At 48.4% G+C, this 15,691-nt stretch overlaps 2 protein-coding genes across 7 annotated transcripts in view; both read right to left on the bottom strand.

Annotated features, from left to right (window-relative positions):
• The window catches only part of SLC24A3 (solute carrier family 24 member 3), a 343,101-nt gene extending 341,577 nt beyond the window's left edge, over positions 1–1,524 (bottom strand). Inside the window, exon 1 of the mRNA XM_061989416.1 lies at positions 1,520–1,524. The gene's annotated coding sequence lies outside the window, so the exon portion shown is untranslated. The remainder of the gene's footprint in view (positions 1–1,519) is intronic.
• The window catches only part of RALGAPA2 (Ral GTPase activating protein catalytic subunit alpha 2), a 121,218-nt gene that overhangs the window by 35,765 nt on the left and 69,762 nt on the right, over positions 1–15,691 (bottom strand). For 4 of the 6 annotated variants that reach the window (XM_061989407.1, XM_061989410.1, XM_061989409.1 and 1 more), the window contains one exon: positions 12,066–12,193. In XM_061989407.1, coding sequence (XP_061845391.1) covers positions 12,066–12,193 — 128 coding nt within the window. Of the gene's footprint in view, positions 1–11,992; positions 12,194–15,691 lie in introns of all 6 variants that reach the window. The other 2 variants (XR_009818154.1, XM_061989411.1) reach the window with 1 other exon arrangement.

The raw sequence follows: 15,691 nt of genomic DNA, 5'->3' as shown, positions 1-15,691 counted from the left end.
CTGTCCTACTGCTCTCTCACAATCACAATCCCAGACCACCATTACAACAGCCTCCCTGGTAACTCCAGCAGCGCTGGCAGAGCCGTGTCCATCCTCAGAACCCCCAGTGTACTGACAAAAACATAACACAGGTGCTCTAAACGTAACAGAAAGGTGAAATACAAGGGCAGGCAAAACGAGTGTCTGCACATGTCGGATTTCTGATGCTATTCCAGGAAGTGACAAAATGAAACCCACAACATTTGGTTTACCCGTCTGTCTCTCTTCTTCATCAAGGGATGGTTAAAAACTGTTGCTTTGGGCATTACAGAGAACACTAAAGCCCACGTGAGTCTCTTCTTTGTACACACCAGGTCTGCAGATGTTGTAGCTGACGTGAAAAATTGAAACTAGAAGTCAAACCCCTCCCCTTTGCTGCCCGAGGTGCCAGCGCTCTGTGTTGGCTCTCGGGATTCCGAAATGCACGTGTCTGTGGTATTTAGAAACGCAGGGAAACGCTGGCATGCAGATCCCATTCAACGACTTGAGAATACTGAGGGCTTTTACAAGGCAAAGAACACGTTAAAAGTTCATTAATTAAACAGTGCTTGTGAACAGATGGAATGGCTATCTGGGCTCTAATTACTCTAAGTTGGTACAGAGGTTCACAGACCTTAATGAGGTTCAATAAAATGAATGATTACACATCAATCACAATTAGAGAAACCTGTAAGATGAGCTGAATTATCATGGCAACAAGTCATAACGGAGCACAAAACCCACCACCAAACAAGCACCTCTGAATCCAAACAGTTCTTCTGGATGGCAGCACCTCCTCTCTATGGCCAGCCCCACAAAAACGCTCCGTGATTGAACTGCAAGGGCTGTGCCGTCCCTCTCCAACATTCTGGAGCACTGACTAACCGCAGGGCACTGCAGGACCTCAAGGGTTAGCAGCAAAGCAAACAAGGATATGGGCTGCAAAAGAACCAGTGATGGAAATGAGGAAATCGGGAGCCCGTTGTCGCACGTTAAACGTTGTTGGAAACAGACACCCGTGTTTCTTTTATCTTGCCAGTGAAATGGAGATGTCAGACATCAGGTACAGGGGCTGCTTAAAAGCAGTGCCATCAGAAAATGCAGTTATGTGGGAAACTGAAGTTGAGGTTGTTCAGACTGGCACGTGTGGGTGTAAATGGTATTCCTGCAACTCCAAACCTGGAGCTAACACCAAGCACAGAACAGTAACCCCAGCCACTTCCACCTCTTACTGCCAGAGCCTCTAGTGCGAAACAGTGTTTTCAGAGCCTCGACTTTCCCAGCTGTAGCACATGTTGGCAGCAAGGACAGGAAGGTGGCAAGACCGCGGCAGAAATTAGTAGTAAGGGCAGAAGTTCACTTATGATGTGTCAGGTGTCTGAACTCCAGCCTCAGTGCTCGTTCCCCAAAGTAACAGCTCCCTACTTTCATCACCTTCTCTGCACTGCTACACTTCTATTGCCACAGCACCTTTAGTCTGGCAGGTGCAGCCCTTATAAACTTCACAAATCAACTTTCAATACCAGGCAGTTAATTAGAGCCACAGGTATGGCACAAGTTTGGGAACAAGAGAAAAGCAAAACGCACTCTGGCTTAAGGTTATTTTCTAAAGGTTAGTGGCTGCAGCGGCGTGATGCTGCATTTTCAGGATCAAGACTTGGCAGTAACGAAAAACTGAGCCCCAAGTTTGTTTGTTACAAACAAATGAGCCAAGATTTCCAAGTGAAATCGTTGCTATTAGAAGAACACTCCCTTGCCCATCTGAACTGTGGGCAGGAGAATGCCTGTTTCATTTAGGGAGGCCAGCCAACTGTAGACTAGTGAGGTTTTTATAAGACCATCCACACGGTGACAACAGGTGAACATGAACGAGAGGGACAATCCTCAACAGGCACAATAAATCTGACCAGTAGAGCTCACAGGTTCTCAAAAAGCCTGGCAGAGGCCGACACAGGGGAAGTATTACAGAGCAGCACATGAAATGAGGTTTTACTTTTTGTTTGGGGTTTTTTGCAGCGTTGTACATGTCCTAGATAGTTACTTAGCATTAGATTTAAGAAATCATTAAAAGCCATCTGCTCCTGTTTATACACTAGAGCCCTGACAGTTAATTTTACTGTGAAATACACATGAAAGTATGATACTGAGGAAAGAAAAGATACGAGTGAAACACTCCAGTCAATAAACCCACCATGAAAAAGCAGCTTTCTGCTGTTCCTCTCTCTTGCTGTCTCCACGTTTACGTCCCCAACCTCACAAAAGAGGCCCCAGTAACAGGATGGCTTTAGAAGTTTTTCAGGAGCGTGCAGAGGGAAAGCCTTTCCTCTTTAAAGAACGATAGAGGATTATGGTGCTGCCCATTACAGTTACTTCTGTGTAACAGGCACCAAAACGATGCACCTCATTCTCTTAGTACCCGGTGCATAGACTCAGTTGGGTTGGAGGGGTATCAGGAGATGATCTGGTCTCACCTCCTCAAACCACAGTCAACACTGAATTCAGCAGCTCATTTTCACCAGGGGGAGAAACAAAGCAATCAGAAAAATTGAAAGCCAAACCTAAAACCATTTTTCCTGTTTAGAAAACGATTTCTTGAGTTTGGGATGGAGTGCTCCAGCATGGATGGTTCATGAAAAACGTGAACTGGAAGCACAAGTTTCCTTCAAAAGAGAAGGACAGTTTGAGAAATGATGTAACCCTTTGCTGGCGATTACAGAGGTCTGCTGGTGTGGGTGCTGGGGTGGCAGGGGCACATCAGCTGCTCCTCTGCCTCTCTGTGCCACCTTGGACGCTGACCTGCCTGGCTGGCTGGAAACCATCACTCCCCAGCGCAGTGCCCAGGCTGTGGCCGCGGCTGATGGCCACAGACCTGTTGGGAGCCCCACAGCAGGCCTGCCTGCAGTCACTGGCCCCACAGAAGCTCTCACAGCTGTGCCCTAGTGAAGACTTCCCGAAGCCAAGACTTGTCCTTGAAATCCTTTCTGGCAGGAGAAGGACCTTGCCAAAGTACCCTCCCAGGGTGCCCTGTAACAAGTTGCTGCCGGGGAGCCCGACCCGCCGAGCTCAGCCACCTTCATCCCTCACCACAGGTCCCTTTGTTCCTTTGTTGAGCCGGAGGGAGCGGGAGCTTCCTGCCCCGCCGCCCGCTCCCGTCCCCACTGCTTGCACTTCCCTCGTGCTTTTTGTCTGGTAACAACGGTAAGCAACCCTCAGCTTTTCTCTCTCTAACCAGGCTTTTCATGGCCCATGTAATTCCACATTCATGCAGAGTACCCGTGTGCCACGCAACCAGGATGTGCTTCAGCTTTCCTTTGAGTTTTCCAGTCTAATTTGATGATTGCACTGTAGAAACGGAGACGCACCCTTTTAATCTGAATTACTCAGGGTAATTTAACCTGATTTTATTACAACGTGGAAACGATCGCCGCACGCTGTACACAAAGGAATTGGAAGGTTAAGAATCGGCATCAGCGACTCCAGCAGCTCCCTCTAGTTGGAAAATGTGTTATTTTTCCCCAAGAAGAGCTGGGATCTAGGAAAGGGAGGCAGCTCCTACCAGCTTCTGACAATAAGCGGCTTGGTGACTCACGCAGTAACATGCGATCGCTGGGGATGATCTCGCTGCATTGCTCTGATTCTCTCTCAAGTAACTTTTTATTACCTACGCTGATTTCTCACTATTTCTGTGGTATGTAACTACCAAACAATTTAAAACTCCCAACGTTTGACAACGACTCTCCCGTGGAACAAGATGAATGACCCCGAGTTCGAGCCGCCGCTGGAAAACTGCGTTTTACCCAAACGCAACATGCGTTAGAACTTGCATATGCTCTAAATAAACACAGGGCTTCATGTATTGATCCCGAAGCCACCTCCTCACATTTCCAAGGCTTTGAAACTGAAAGAGGAGGCTTTTTAGCCTGAGGGGTTAAAAGTGTGGGTGTGGAAGTGGGCTTTTGTTAGAAAAATTAGCAATGCTATGAGTCATTGTGCATTAGCGGCAGAATAGTTTTGCATCTTGTATGAATCCAGACACCATATGCCATGCGAGGGCCTGCTACTTTATGCGGTGCCGCTGCTGCCGGGCGGCCACGTGGGCATCCCCAGCGGAAAGGCTGTCTGCGGCGGCGGCGAGCGCAGGAACCCGGTGATCCGAACACGCTGGACATTGTCGGGAGCAGCAGGAACAGCTGGTAAGCTAGCGGAGCCAGCAGAGCCAGCAGAGCCAGCGCCGCAGCGGCCGGCCAGCATGCTAATGAGGCGGCGGGCGCACAAAGCCCGCCCCGCGCACGGCGGACAGGCCCTGCCGCAGACCGCACTTGGCACATCCCAGCCGCTGCCCTGTGCCTGCCGGCCTCCCCGGGGCTGCAGCGAGGCCTCGGGGCCGGGCACCTCACTCTGCTCACAGTCTTTATCCTGGCGAGCGGGCCAGCGCCACAACCCTCAGTCAGGCCAAACCCCCGCCGAAGCCAACGCCGCGGTCTGTCCGTGTGAGGATTGCACGGCCTGAATAGAAGTCCATCCAGATTCAACTCTGCTTTCTTCCCCCACCCCATTTGTAACAAAAGCCCATAAAAGTGACCACATGAAATGCAAGTGCCAGCGAGTGCTCAGAAGCGAGTTTCCAAAAGACGCAACAGAGGTTTTAGCTACATAAATCTCTTTAAAGTGTACAGGGGCAAACGGCAAAATCACCAAAACTTACGTGGAAAATACAAAGGACACAACTCATGTAATAGTGAAAGAAAGCCCACACCAAAAAACCCCGTTAGGTCGAGGTGCTCAGCAGTAACCTGACAGCAACTCTGCTTCTGACAGCCTTTAGAGAGCCTCTCGTTAAACACGCGTGAGAGGTTCTTTGCCTAACAGGACAGAACACACAAAATACCGAGTGATGGGTGTTTGGACCTCGGTATATCTTAAGAGAGTGGGAGCTCAAGTTCACACCTTGCTAGAAGAGGTACGTTTACTGGATATTAACAAATAAGAAGCCTGTACCAGACCTACTTGAGGTGTGTTGCTGCAAGTTAAACTGAAGGCAGGCTTCCCCCCGACCTCCTGGCAGCCCTCTGCGCAGGGCACGACTGCGCTAGCAAAACCACACTTCTAATGAACTCATTTTGTTTCCAGGGAGAACAACCACAGGAGTGCTCTGATCGCTGTCAGCTTGACCACACTGTGGCAATTTCACGAGCAATGCCACCAAAGCTGCTGGACTGCAGGTGACAGAGAGGTGAGGGGCCAGTTAATCTTGAAACACAGCCAACGTCAGGCTGCTGTCAGCACCCAGCTGGCCCCCGTGACTGTCTGCGAGCAAACCCCAGCAGCCACACACTCCCCTCGCCAGCCCTTGCTCATGGTGCTCCGCACTGACTGACTGAGACACCTCAGCTTCCTCATGGCAGAGGAGCGTTAGGGTTCAAATTCCCAGCTCCCAATCCTGATCTGCTTTATGTATTACTGGCAAGATCCTGACTTCCCAGCCTTTGGTAGGGGATGAAGAGCTATGGCTCTGAAATAACAATACCATGGTCATGGTACTTTATAGGCAGTTTGTTTTCAATCAGTGCTCACATACACCGCTTAACAAATCCAAGGTTGTTTTGGAGGGTTTTTTTTCCTATTTCTGACATCCACAATACAGTGGATTCCCTTCTCATTTAAAAAAAACCCAGACATTACATTCATGATGTCACGTAACCACAGCTTCATCTTTTGAACTACCCATTAAATCACTTAGCCAATAAAAGTCCTTAAAACTGTTGGGGCTTATTTACTCTTACTGAAGAATCCAGTTGCTGCACAGGGATCGTCACCAGGAGGGAAGGCAGCTAGTGCCGTTTAAAACTCTGCCACAGAATTAGCTTGGGACTTTCTCAACAACCCTCACTGATCTTTACAGCTTCCAGCCGTGGGGAAGAATAATGACACCCCGTGTTATAGCAGAAGAATAAACTGCACTGGTAACATGCAAACTTCCCTGCTGCCTCCCGTGAAACGGCCCCCAGCAGCTCACAGCAAAGCAGGCCCAGGAGTGTGCCTGAGGACGGGCTGTGAGCAGAGACAGGCGTGTCCAGGTGCAGGCACAAGCCCACAGAGACGTAACCCCATTGTGGCCGCACACCATTCAGCAGCACGGGGAGCTGCAGCTCAGGAGCCTTATTTACTCTTCCTATATTCACAAGCGGGCCGCAGTAGATTTCTCCGCAAGTCTATGAAGAGCGCTATGAATAAGAGCTGAAGAGCCGCCTCCGCAATCCCATGTAATGCCACCTAAAAGCTTTGCCTCGCATGACTTATTACAGGCTGGAGCAGATTAGAGGCATCGATCGCTGCCTGGAGAAGGTTCTGGCTGTGAGGAGGGAAGGCAGCGGCAGAGACAGACAGCCCGGCCATCGATCCGCTCCAGCGGGGAGCTGTGCTGCAGAATGAAGGTCAGTGCCGCTGCACACCGCCGCCTTCATCAGCATCCCTGCGAGGCTGCTGCCACGGGACCAGACGCCCTGCCTGGAACCCAAACCCTGGCGCGAGGCTGCTCATCAGCATCCCTGCGAGGCTGCTGCCACGGGACCAGACGCCCTGCCTGGAACCCAAACCCTGGCGCGAGGCTGCTCACGGGCACCGCCGGGCGAAACCTGCCACGCTGCGCAGACAAAGCGGCCGCAACGGACACTCCTGCGAGCCACAACCCATCCCTTTGGCAGAAAGCTGTCAGATGCCCTGTCACATAAATTGTCACAGCTCCCGTGACACATGCTTTAGAATTTCATAGCGATCTCTAACAGCATTTATACAGCTCAAGGGCGTAAGTGCTTCGGCTGAAATAAAGGCAACAAATTGTGAGCCCTTCTCTAAAAAGAGGAATGGGCTGGTTTATTTTTGCAGTATGCTCTAACCTCCCTTTACAACCAAAGCAGAGTTACCAACGTGAGATCAAGAACGCACATTTTGAGAGGTAAGCAAAACGTGTTCTCAGGCGTCTGACATTACATGCACCTACAGGACGTACCACAGCCGTTCACACAATTAAGTCCATCACAGCAAATCCCTTTCTTTTTCAGTCTCTGATAAAGCAGGTAAGCAGATCAGTCACTCTACGTTAAGTCAATCAGAAATTGTCTTAAACCAACAAAAGGAATTAATTCAGAACTCCAAGATGATGTTCACTGCTTAATCGTCTCGATTCCAGACATGACATCGTGATACATAGCAGGTGGACGCATTACCATGAATGTTATGGTATTTGTTATGTATTTAGATGGTCTTTCCATTTTATCCCACTGACCTACTGGTTTGGTCTGGCCAAAGCGGCGTGCCACATGAACTACAGGAGATAAAACGTTATTCACGTATGAGGTTACTGCTCCAAAGTAAAGGCCGTGTTTTCTTCTGGTCCACTAACGGGACTGCAAATGGTAAGCAGGGAAATGGTGACATCCAGTGCTCAGATATTATGTAAAGTGCACGTGCCCTCATTGTGCTTTTTGTTTTCTCCTTAGCACACGGACACCTTTACATTGCAGCACAGTACCATCGACATCCACAATAAACCACAAGAACTTCAAACTGTTTTCCCTTCAGGTTTTCCCTGTGAAGGAACAACAGAGAACGCTGACCGCTTCGGAAAGAAATCCCACAGCCTGCCACTGCGGAGATTCTTGGTTCCTCTTGTCAGCCTAAGAATATTTAGGTCAGCCCTTGTATAATTCTATTTGTATTGACGAAAAAGGCAGAAGCAGCACAGCTCACATCAGAGATTTGCTAGGATTACATTTCCAAGAACACTTGCACAACTATCTGAAATGGACAGTTGCAGTGGCTGACAGACAGGAGCCTGCACGCCCACCCCAGCAGCTACTTCTCTTTCCTCTATAGAGTAAGGCAGCGCAGTACACTACCTGAGATGCTATAAAGGAGTACTGAAAACACACAGGAATCAGCAGGCAGAAGAACAAACCCCTTTTCTTTCCCCAAGACCAAATCAGTTTATCCTAAAAGTGAGACTGCTAAGAAAGATGATTTTATTGTACAACAAATTTGTAAACAACAACTGAATTCAAGGGACTTCATTTTGAAACATAATCTGGATTGAGTGGTCAAAACTGCATTTCCCTGTGCATTCTAAGGGGACCTTTTTGCTCACACATTACAATCTCCAAATCCCAAAGTCTTTTCGGACACCAACCTTAAATCATGGACCAACCAACATGCCTGACACCTGCAGACTTAGTTACAGGTTCACACTCGGAGGTTTCCGAGCACTTGAGCTTAAAAACCGTCATTTTAAAGAGCAGCTGTAAATCAGACCCATAATAAGGACTTAAAATACAAACTCCCCCAGCATTTAACTTTCCAGCTAGACCAGCTCCCACAGACGTGTGCTACTGCAGTTCAGGGCCACTGGGACTCCCATGTATGAGTGCATGAAAATCCTCTCCAGTACACAACTCAATATAAGCTGGCAGAGAGCCCAAAGATGCAGTTTTACATCATCAGTCCTACCATTTGTTGCAGTGTTCAACATTGCTGGAACCAGAACAGACTCTTGCTTAGGGTGGTCCTGCCCAGCCAATGACCAAGGAACCACACCAAAGCCCAAACTATGAGTGACCATTTCTCATCCCCGGCCTCATCTCCTCAGGTATCCTGCTTATAGACTCACTTTCCTCTCAAACACTGACAATTAGCAACCTCTGCTTTAACCAGGCTTCATTAAGAGGAACTTGAGTTTCGATACACAATTATGATTCACCTGTGAGAAGCTGTTCCTTCCTTCCTCAGCACATACAGGTGCCTGTAATGCTCAAACAAAACTTGCACGGATCTATACAGTTCTGTACAACACAATTTCAGTAAGTTTAAGCATTACTCTTCCCTGTTCACATGTAATCAAAGCCACCTTATTGTTTATGATTTCTGTAAAACACACAGGCACATTTAAAACAAAAGCCACTGCCAGAGAAAGCAGCCTGATGAGGCTGCTGAAACGCATTACCCCGCACTCAACAGTGACTTGAGGATGATGAGAGCACCAATTAGCACGGTCTGCAGCCGCTCAGCCTCAATGCTTCGCTGCACCAAGAATGAATGCACTCCTGCAAAAAAAATGGCTATTTTGAGCATATACTAATGTATAATCACCCATGACCATGTAAACATCACAGCAGCTACAGACACAACCGGGCTCTTGCCATTCAAAGGACAACCGAGCTATGCACTGACTACCCTGCTTTTGCTCCTGTGCAACGTCATCACATGCCATCTGATGCATACAAAGAACTTGTAGCCAGAAGGGCTTCACACTAAAGTTTAAATATAGTTAATTATTTGTTAATGAATATTTCTCTTGCCCTAATGAATTCCTTAAAACAGAAACAGTTACATAGACATAAAAAGCAGATCTGTGAGACACCCGACCCGCAGAGCCCGCTGTGGTCTGCCATAGTTACCTTCCTCATTTTCACAGAGCTTTCCAACAGAAAAAATGTATTTGGGTACGACAGTGGAATTTGTGTCATCATGACCAAGCGATTACAGCGCACAGTGAGATTCTCCCGCGGCTCTGAGGTCCTGGTCCCCATGGAAACTGGACTCGGATATTGTCCTCCACTCGCTGGAGCACTGAGACTTGGGAGCCTTTTGTGCCTGATGAGATTTCTTCCACAACCTTCCAGCAACAGACCCTATGCTTCCTCCTGACTCTTTCCTAATTGAGATGCAAATTAATCTCAGTGGCTGATTACACTTCCCTTAAAGACCCTGACAAGTGCAGCTGTAACCTGAGTTTACAGACTTTCCAACAAGTGACTTCAGCTGTCACTGCTGGCAAGATTCTGCCCCAGCGCCCCGGCACGCGACCCCGTGCCAGCAGCGCTTCCCGCGGGCACCGCCACCCCCAGCCCCTTCCCTTCCCCCAGCCCCTCGCCAGGCAGGAGCCCCGGGGACAAGGGCTCTGCTCGGGTGGCAGCAGGGTCCCAGCAGGCATTTCACACCCCGCTGCGGCTCCAACATCAGCACCACGGACCCAGCGCCATCCTGCCCTTGCACAAATTTGCACCAGATGAAGTGTTCACCCAATTTCTAACCACACTTGGACCGGGAAAATTTGTAGCTAGTAAACCCTTTTCGATGGATGCTGACTTTGAACACAACCCGCGGGACAAGTGCCGGACCACCCCTCAGCGCTGCCTCACACGACACGACTCACCCAAACGACAAGGCTATGCCTAACGTGCTGCTGACCATCAGCCGATACTTTTCCAGCATTACTGCTTTTTATTTCTCCCATCTATGGATTTTGAGTTATTGCACCTTTGAGTTATTTGCATTTCCAGTCTGACAAAATTATTAACTCCGTTTACTGTTCAGATTGCTGGGTCGCATGCCCGCTGTTGCCCTCGCAGCACCCAGCAAAGCAAACCCCAGTCACCCCCTTGTGTCCTCCTGATGGGATCTTCCCACCACATGATCTTTATCTGGTTTCAGAAGCTTCTCAATCCACTTTCATCTTTCAAACTGACAAGTGGCAATTGATTCACTGCAGATATCGTTGGTGCAAAAGCAGGCACAAAAAGGGGGAAAAAAGACTCTGGGGCCAGATGCTATTTCAGCTAGACCTCAAACATATGCTGAGAAGTGGCATGTGTGATCATATTTGTGCTGCTCGCGCTCCCCTGGGGACAAGGAGAGTCCCTGTTGGGAGGCAGGAGCACAGCAGGCTGCTGAGCGCCTGTCGCTCACAGGATGCTGAAAGCCCAGAGATGAGATGAAAAGAGCAGGATGGGGAGTCAGAGGACTCCCCCGGGAGTGAGGTGCTGGGATAGCAGTGAGAGGGACCAGGATCTCTGTCTCTCTAACCGCTGCACTTGTTTCACTACGCTGCCATTTCCCTGTTACACACTGACTACAGAAGCAGATGGATTAAGCTACATTCTGTGTAGAAGAACTTCAGCCATCAGTTAGATTTCTCTTACGAACCAAGAGAGGAGAAGTCAGCAAGTTGGAATCATCTGCTAGGGACTCTGCCACAGTTTTGCAGCTGATGTATCGCATTCAGCTGCTTAGGCAACAATCAACAACTGGATTTTAAAATGCGTAAACAATGAAGTTAATAAACTACAACTTCATTTAACCACAGTGCTACCTTTAATTCCTGATCACCTCAGTGTGCTGGAGAACATTTAACCTCTGTTTTGTTTTGAAAAAACGTGTTTTGAGGATACTTTGTGGTTTAGAAATGCGCATCTCTAACTCATCCATGTTCTTTCAAAGACCAAAACATTTCACTTACAAACTCCTTCTCCAAGTCATACGGTTAGAAAAACACATCAAAAGCTCCCCAAAGAAAACAAAGTGCAGCGCGTGTTGGTCCCTGAGACAAGGGATTAACAAAACAAGCTATAAAATGTAGCATATTTATTGCAGGGTTTGCTCATAATGCCCCAAGTGTAAGCCAGTAACAACACTGCCAGTCTGTACACCAGCGCAAGAGTAAAAGCCTGTGCTGCAACTCCTGGAACAGAGGCACACCACCTAGCTATTTTCCATCAACTGTTAGTATGTTCTGAAATCGCTCAAATACAGACAGAGCTGGAACAAAACTGGAACAGGATCGGAAACACCCATATCTGAGGCCAAATCCCATCAGTTTTATGGATGTAATGAGTTCAGGTACTTCTTTGACTAGGGTAAGACTACATCTGAGTTCAGTGTATCAGCCTAATACACGCTGTAGATAACTTCTGTTAGCATGGAAAAAAATACCCAAGCATTATCATTCCTCACAGTTCAAAGCACCAGTGTTAAGTGCCAGTCCAGCACCAGTCAGACTGTCTGAGGCTGCTGGTGAGAACACTCTCGTGACATTCCGATCACTTTTACAACACTGGATGGCAACTGGGTCTGAGCTTGATGTGAAGAAAGCTTTGACCATTTCCAATACAATCAAACAGGAAAGATTCTCATTAAAGCTTACCTTTCTGCAGAAGAGCGTTCAGAAGTCAGAACTCTACCCAGAGGAGCCTTGCCCCAAGGGGGAGAAAGGATACAAGCTCTGGTAAAGAGGGATGAGTGACTTGACAGCTCTGCTGGCGTTGATGCACGTGGCACATATGAGGCTTGGCAGCAGCTTTGCAGTCACAATCGCTCCATCAAAGAGAGGACCAAAAAATGGCACCTGTGGACCCCAAAACAAAAACAACGGACGTGAAGCCGAGCCAAGGGAGGCCGAAGGGTTAGCGCAGAGCACGGCAGCCACTTCCAAGAGCACAAACACAAACAGCATGTCTGACCCCGGGGGATCTCCACAGCAAGGCATCTGCTGCCTGAGACAGGTGCCAGAGAGGCAAGAGGAGGCAGGTTCCATGCTGCCCTGCTCCAGTCAGCAACGCTCCCTGGTTACATTACAAGTGTTAGCTCGCTCTGGGTCTCCTCTCTAGACCACAGGCACAAAGAGGCTCCTCCAAGTACAGGAGCAGAGCACCAAAACGAACCACCCCCATGGGCTGTAGCTGTGGGGCCGCTGGCAGGAGAGCACACTGTACCTTGCACCCTGTCACTGGCATGTGGAATAACCCACATCAGGGTAAGCTGCTACAAAAGACCAGTACGTTATCTTGCCACAGAAGGGTAGGAGCACGCTGTTTGCCACACTGGAGCTTCCAGAGTGAGAACAGGAGACCCCAATTCACCGTCTGAATCTGATGCTGAGAGGAGTTTTTGCAAAGAAATATTTGTCTCAGATAATTCTCTGTGAACACCTTCCGTGGGCTTCACTGAAGGAAAAAAACAATAAAACCCAAGAGAAGGAGGAACTGTGGGAGGGAGATGGCAGAAAACCGCCACCTCTCAGAGGCAGTGCCCCACGGACACGGCGGGGCAGGCACAAACAGCTCCATCCAGCACGGCACGGCCAGGTGTCAGCACGCTGTCCCTTCAGGGCCACCTCCAGAGAAATCACCCTGTCGTGTCACTGGGTGACATATGGCTCCTCAGATAAAGGCTGCACTCGGTAAAAGAGGCACCTCATGAAAGCGAAAAGTGTCTGGAATTGCACACACACAACGGGCTTTGCCATGCTAAACCCAGAAAATGCTGACATGTAAGTACGTAACACATTTCAGTACTGTAAAGTAGTCCCTTCCACAAATTCAAAGTGAAGGGAAAAAATCCCCAAACAACAAGAGAAACCCCCAACCCAGGCAAAACCCTCAACAGAAGCTAGCAGCAATTATCAATATTTAAGCTATGGATTTTTTTTTCCATCTGCACAGAGGCTTATCACATAAATAAATACCCTCCATTATTCTTCTGCAACTGCTTGTGGGTGACTGTGACAGTCATTCAATAAATGGACAAAGGGAATAATATAAATCCCCTGCATCTAGGGAATTCCTCTAATTAGAAGTGGCAATGAATTACAGAAGAAATTTGGTTTTAATATAACATCTGCAAATGACAGCTGTCTTTTCACACAGTTATTTTGTCATTCCTTTACTTAAAATAATCACTCCCCCCAAAAAAGCAGGTTAGCGTAAAATGGGGGTGTTTTTAAGTGTTAGCATTACTATCTAGGCAGCCGGGAAGAAAGGTGCCAGGAAGGAAATCTATACCATCAAAGTGATGATGTTTTACAGCGTCAAGTTCTCCCTCTTTCAGTAACAACATTTCTAAGCAAGATTTTTAACATATACGAGTACTGCAAAAAACCCAGTTAAAGTACAAACACAGAGGGGTTAAGTACACCCCAGATTATACAAACAGCAGCTCTTTAAAGTCAGATTAGCCCTCACATATGCTACTGTACAGGGAAATTCATTGTCAGGCTTTTTGACAGGCAATTGTTGCTTACAGGACTTGGCTGCACTGTTTCAAAGCCACCTGGAGTCTGGGCAGCGGGGTAGATTTTCTTCACGCAGCATTACAGAATTTATATGCTTAAAAGACAGAGGAGGTGTGTATATTTAACAGATGCAGGTGTGTAAATGCACACATGCATATACATACGCTCACATTTAAAACACAAGGTCTTCCAGAGGGCACCCTCCAGCAAATTCATCAAGACCATCTCCCATCTGCCTGACGCTCTGAAACACAAAGCTCAGGGAACGGCTTGCTCTGCAGGTTTGACAGTCAGACTGGGCAAGCCACACTTCCCCGTGCACTCAGGTTCATTTCACACAGAAAAGCATGCTAACTCCAGCTGAACCCTAAAAGCTGCGAGCTAAGTGTCGAGGCCCGAGTGCAGCGGGCGCTCCTCGGTGCGACATTCATCGCAGCGGGAAACACGCTTTTCAAACAATCAATCAGATGATTTCAAGAACTGTGTCCCAGGCACATGCTCTGTCAAGAAGTCCACATTTTTCAGGACCCCGAGTTGGCACACACTGGCAGATGGAGAAAGAAAACAATGCGGGGGATGAAGTGGCTTTGTATGAGAGCAACTGACTTTACCAAAGAAAAGCAAGCGTGAGCCGCCCCGAGAGCAGAACCAAGAGCAGCGTTTCCCCAGGCTGGCTCACAGCTCTCTGCTGCGCGGGGCTGACCCTGTCGAGCCCCGCGAAGCCCGGCCGCCCCCCCGGCAGCCCCGCGGCGACGCGAGGGGCTCACAGCCGGAGCAGACGCCCGCGTGGACACAAAGCTGGGAATTATTAATTCCTGAGCAGATCCACCGGCCACGCCGAGGGTCATTAAAGTCAATGGGCCTCGCATATCGTCAGCTTCCATCTGTACAGGGGCTCCGGCGCGGGCGGGCTGGACGCGGGGGGACACGCTCCCCGCTCGGCGCTGCTCTGTCAGCTGGCACCAAACGCCCGCCGCAGGACAGCGGCTGCCCCATGGCTACGAAAAATTACCCCGTGCTTTGGCAGGAGTCAATCAATCAATCAATCAATGGAGAGTGAAGGGAAATACCCCCTTCCTCGAGTACTGCGAATGTCAACGCAAGTAACCCCTGCAACAGAAATTAATATTCATCCGGCTGCCAGCACCTGCTTCATTACAATTCCCCGGCAAAAAAACCCACACAACATTTTCCTGTTGCAGGCAGTAGAAGTAGGCAAGGTTAAATAAACCTTTTGAGCACAAAGACTTCCCCTCTATAGCAAGCAGCACTAGTTAAAAGAGTGGGGAATGGGTAAATTATTGTACCAAATGGCTGAGAATTAATCTCTGATGACTAGCTGCAATCTAACGAGGCATCTGTGTCCCAGGGAACCCGCAGTATGTCCCTGGCGGTATGTGCAGTGTGTAGAGTCTGCCTGGCATTCTTTGTCCTCTTTTGCAGGCAGCTTTTCGTCTCATTGTTCAGAATATCCTCATGCATCTGTGACGCGTGGAATGCATTCACACTAACAGACTTACTATTGTCTTCCCTCTGAAGCTTTGTGGAGCAAAGACTGCATCACGGTTCCTGATAATTATATTGCTTAATTAATCAAGACAAAAAAAATTTGCAAATCATTGCCCGGTTGCCAAGCAGGGAGATAAAAAATGAAAACAATACAAGCTGAGGCAATATAACAAAAGTAACAGCTATCTGATCAGAAATTCTTATATAATGAAGCTATTAATGCTAAATCGGTTAATGTTAACATTGCTCCAGGTGTCTCTACTTAGATGCAAACAAAAAGGCTAACATTATGTATATAAAAGGCCAAATGTTGCCATGGATTCT

The sequence above is a fragment of the Colius striatus genome, chromosome 2 (assembly GCF_028858725.1).
Source record: "Colius striatus isolate bColStr4 chromosome 2, bColStr4.1.hap1, whole genome shotgun sequence".
In the NCBI taxonomy this organism is placed as follows: Eukaryota; Metazoa; Chordata; class Aves; order Coliiformes; family Coliidae; genus Colius; species Colius striatus.
Note: the sequence above shows the minus strand (reverse complement) of the source record. Positions and strands in the feature narration are given on the sequence as shown.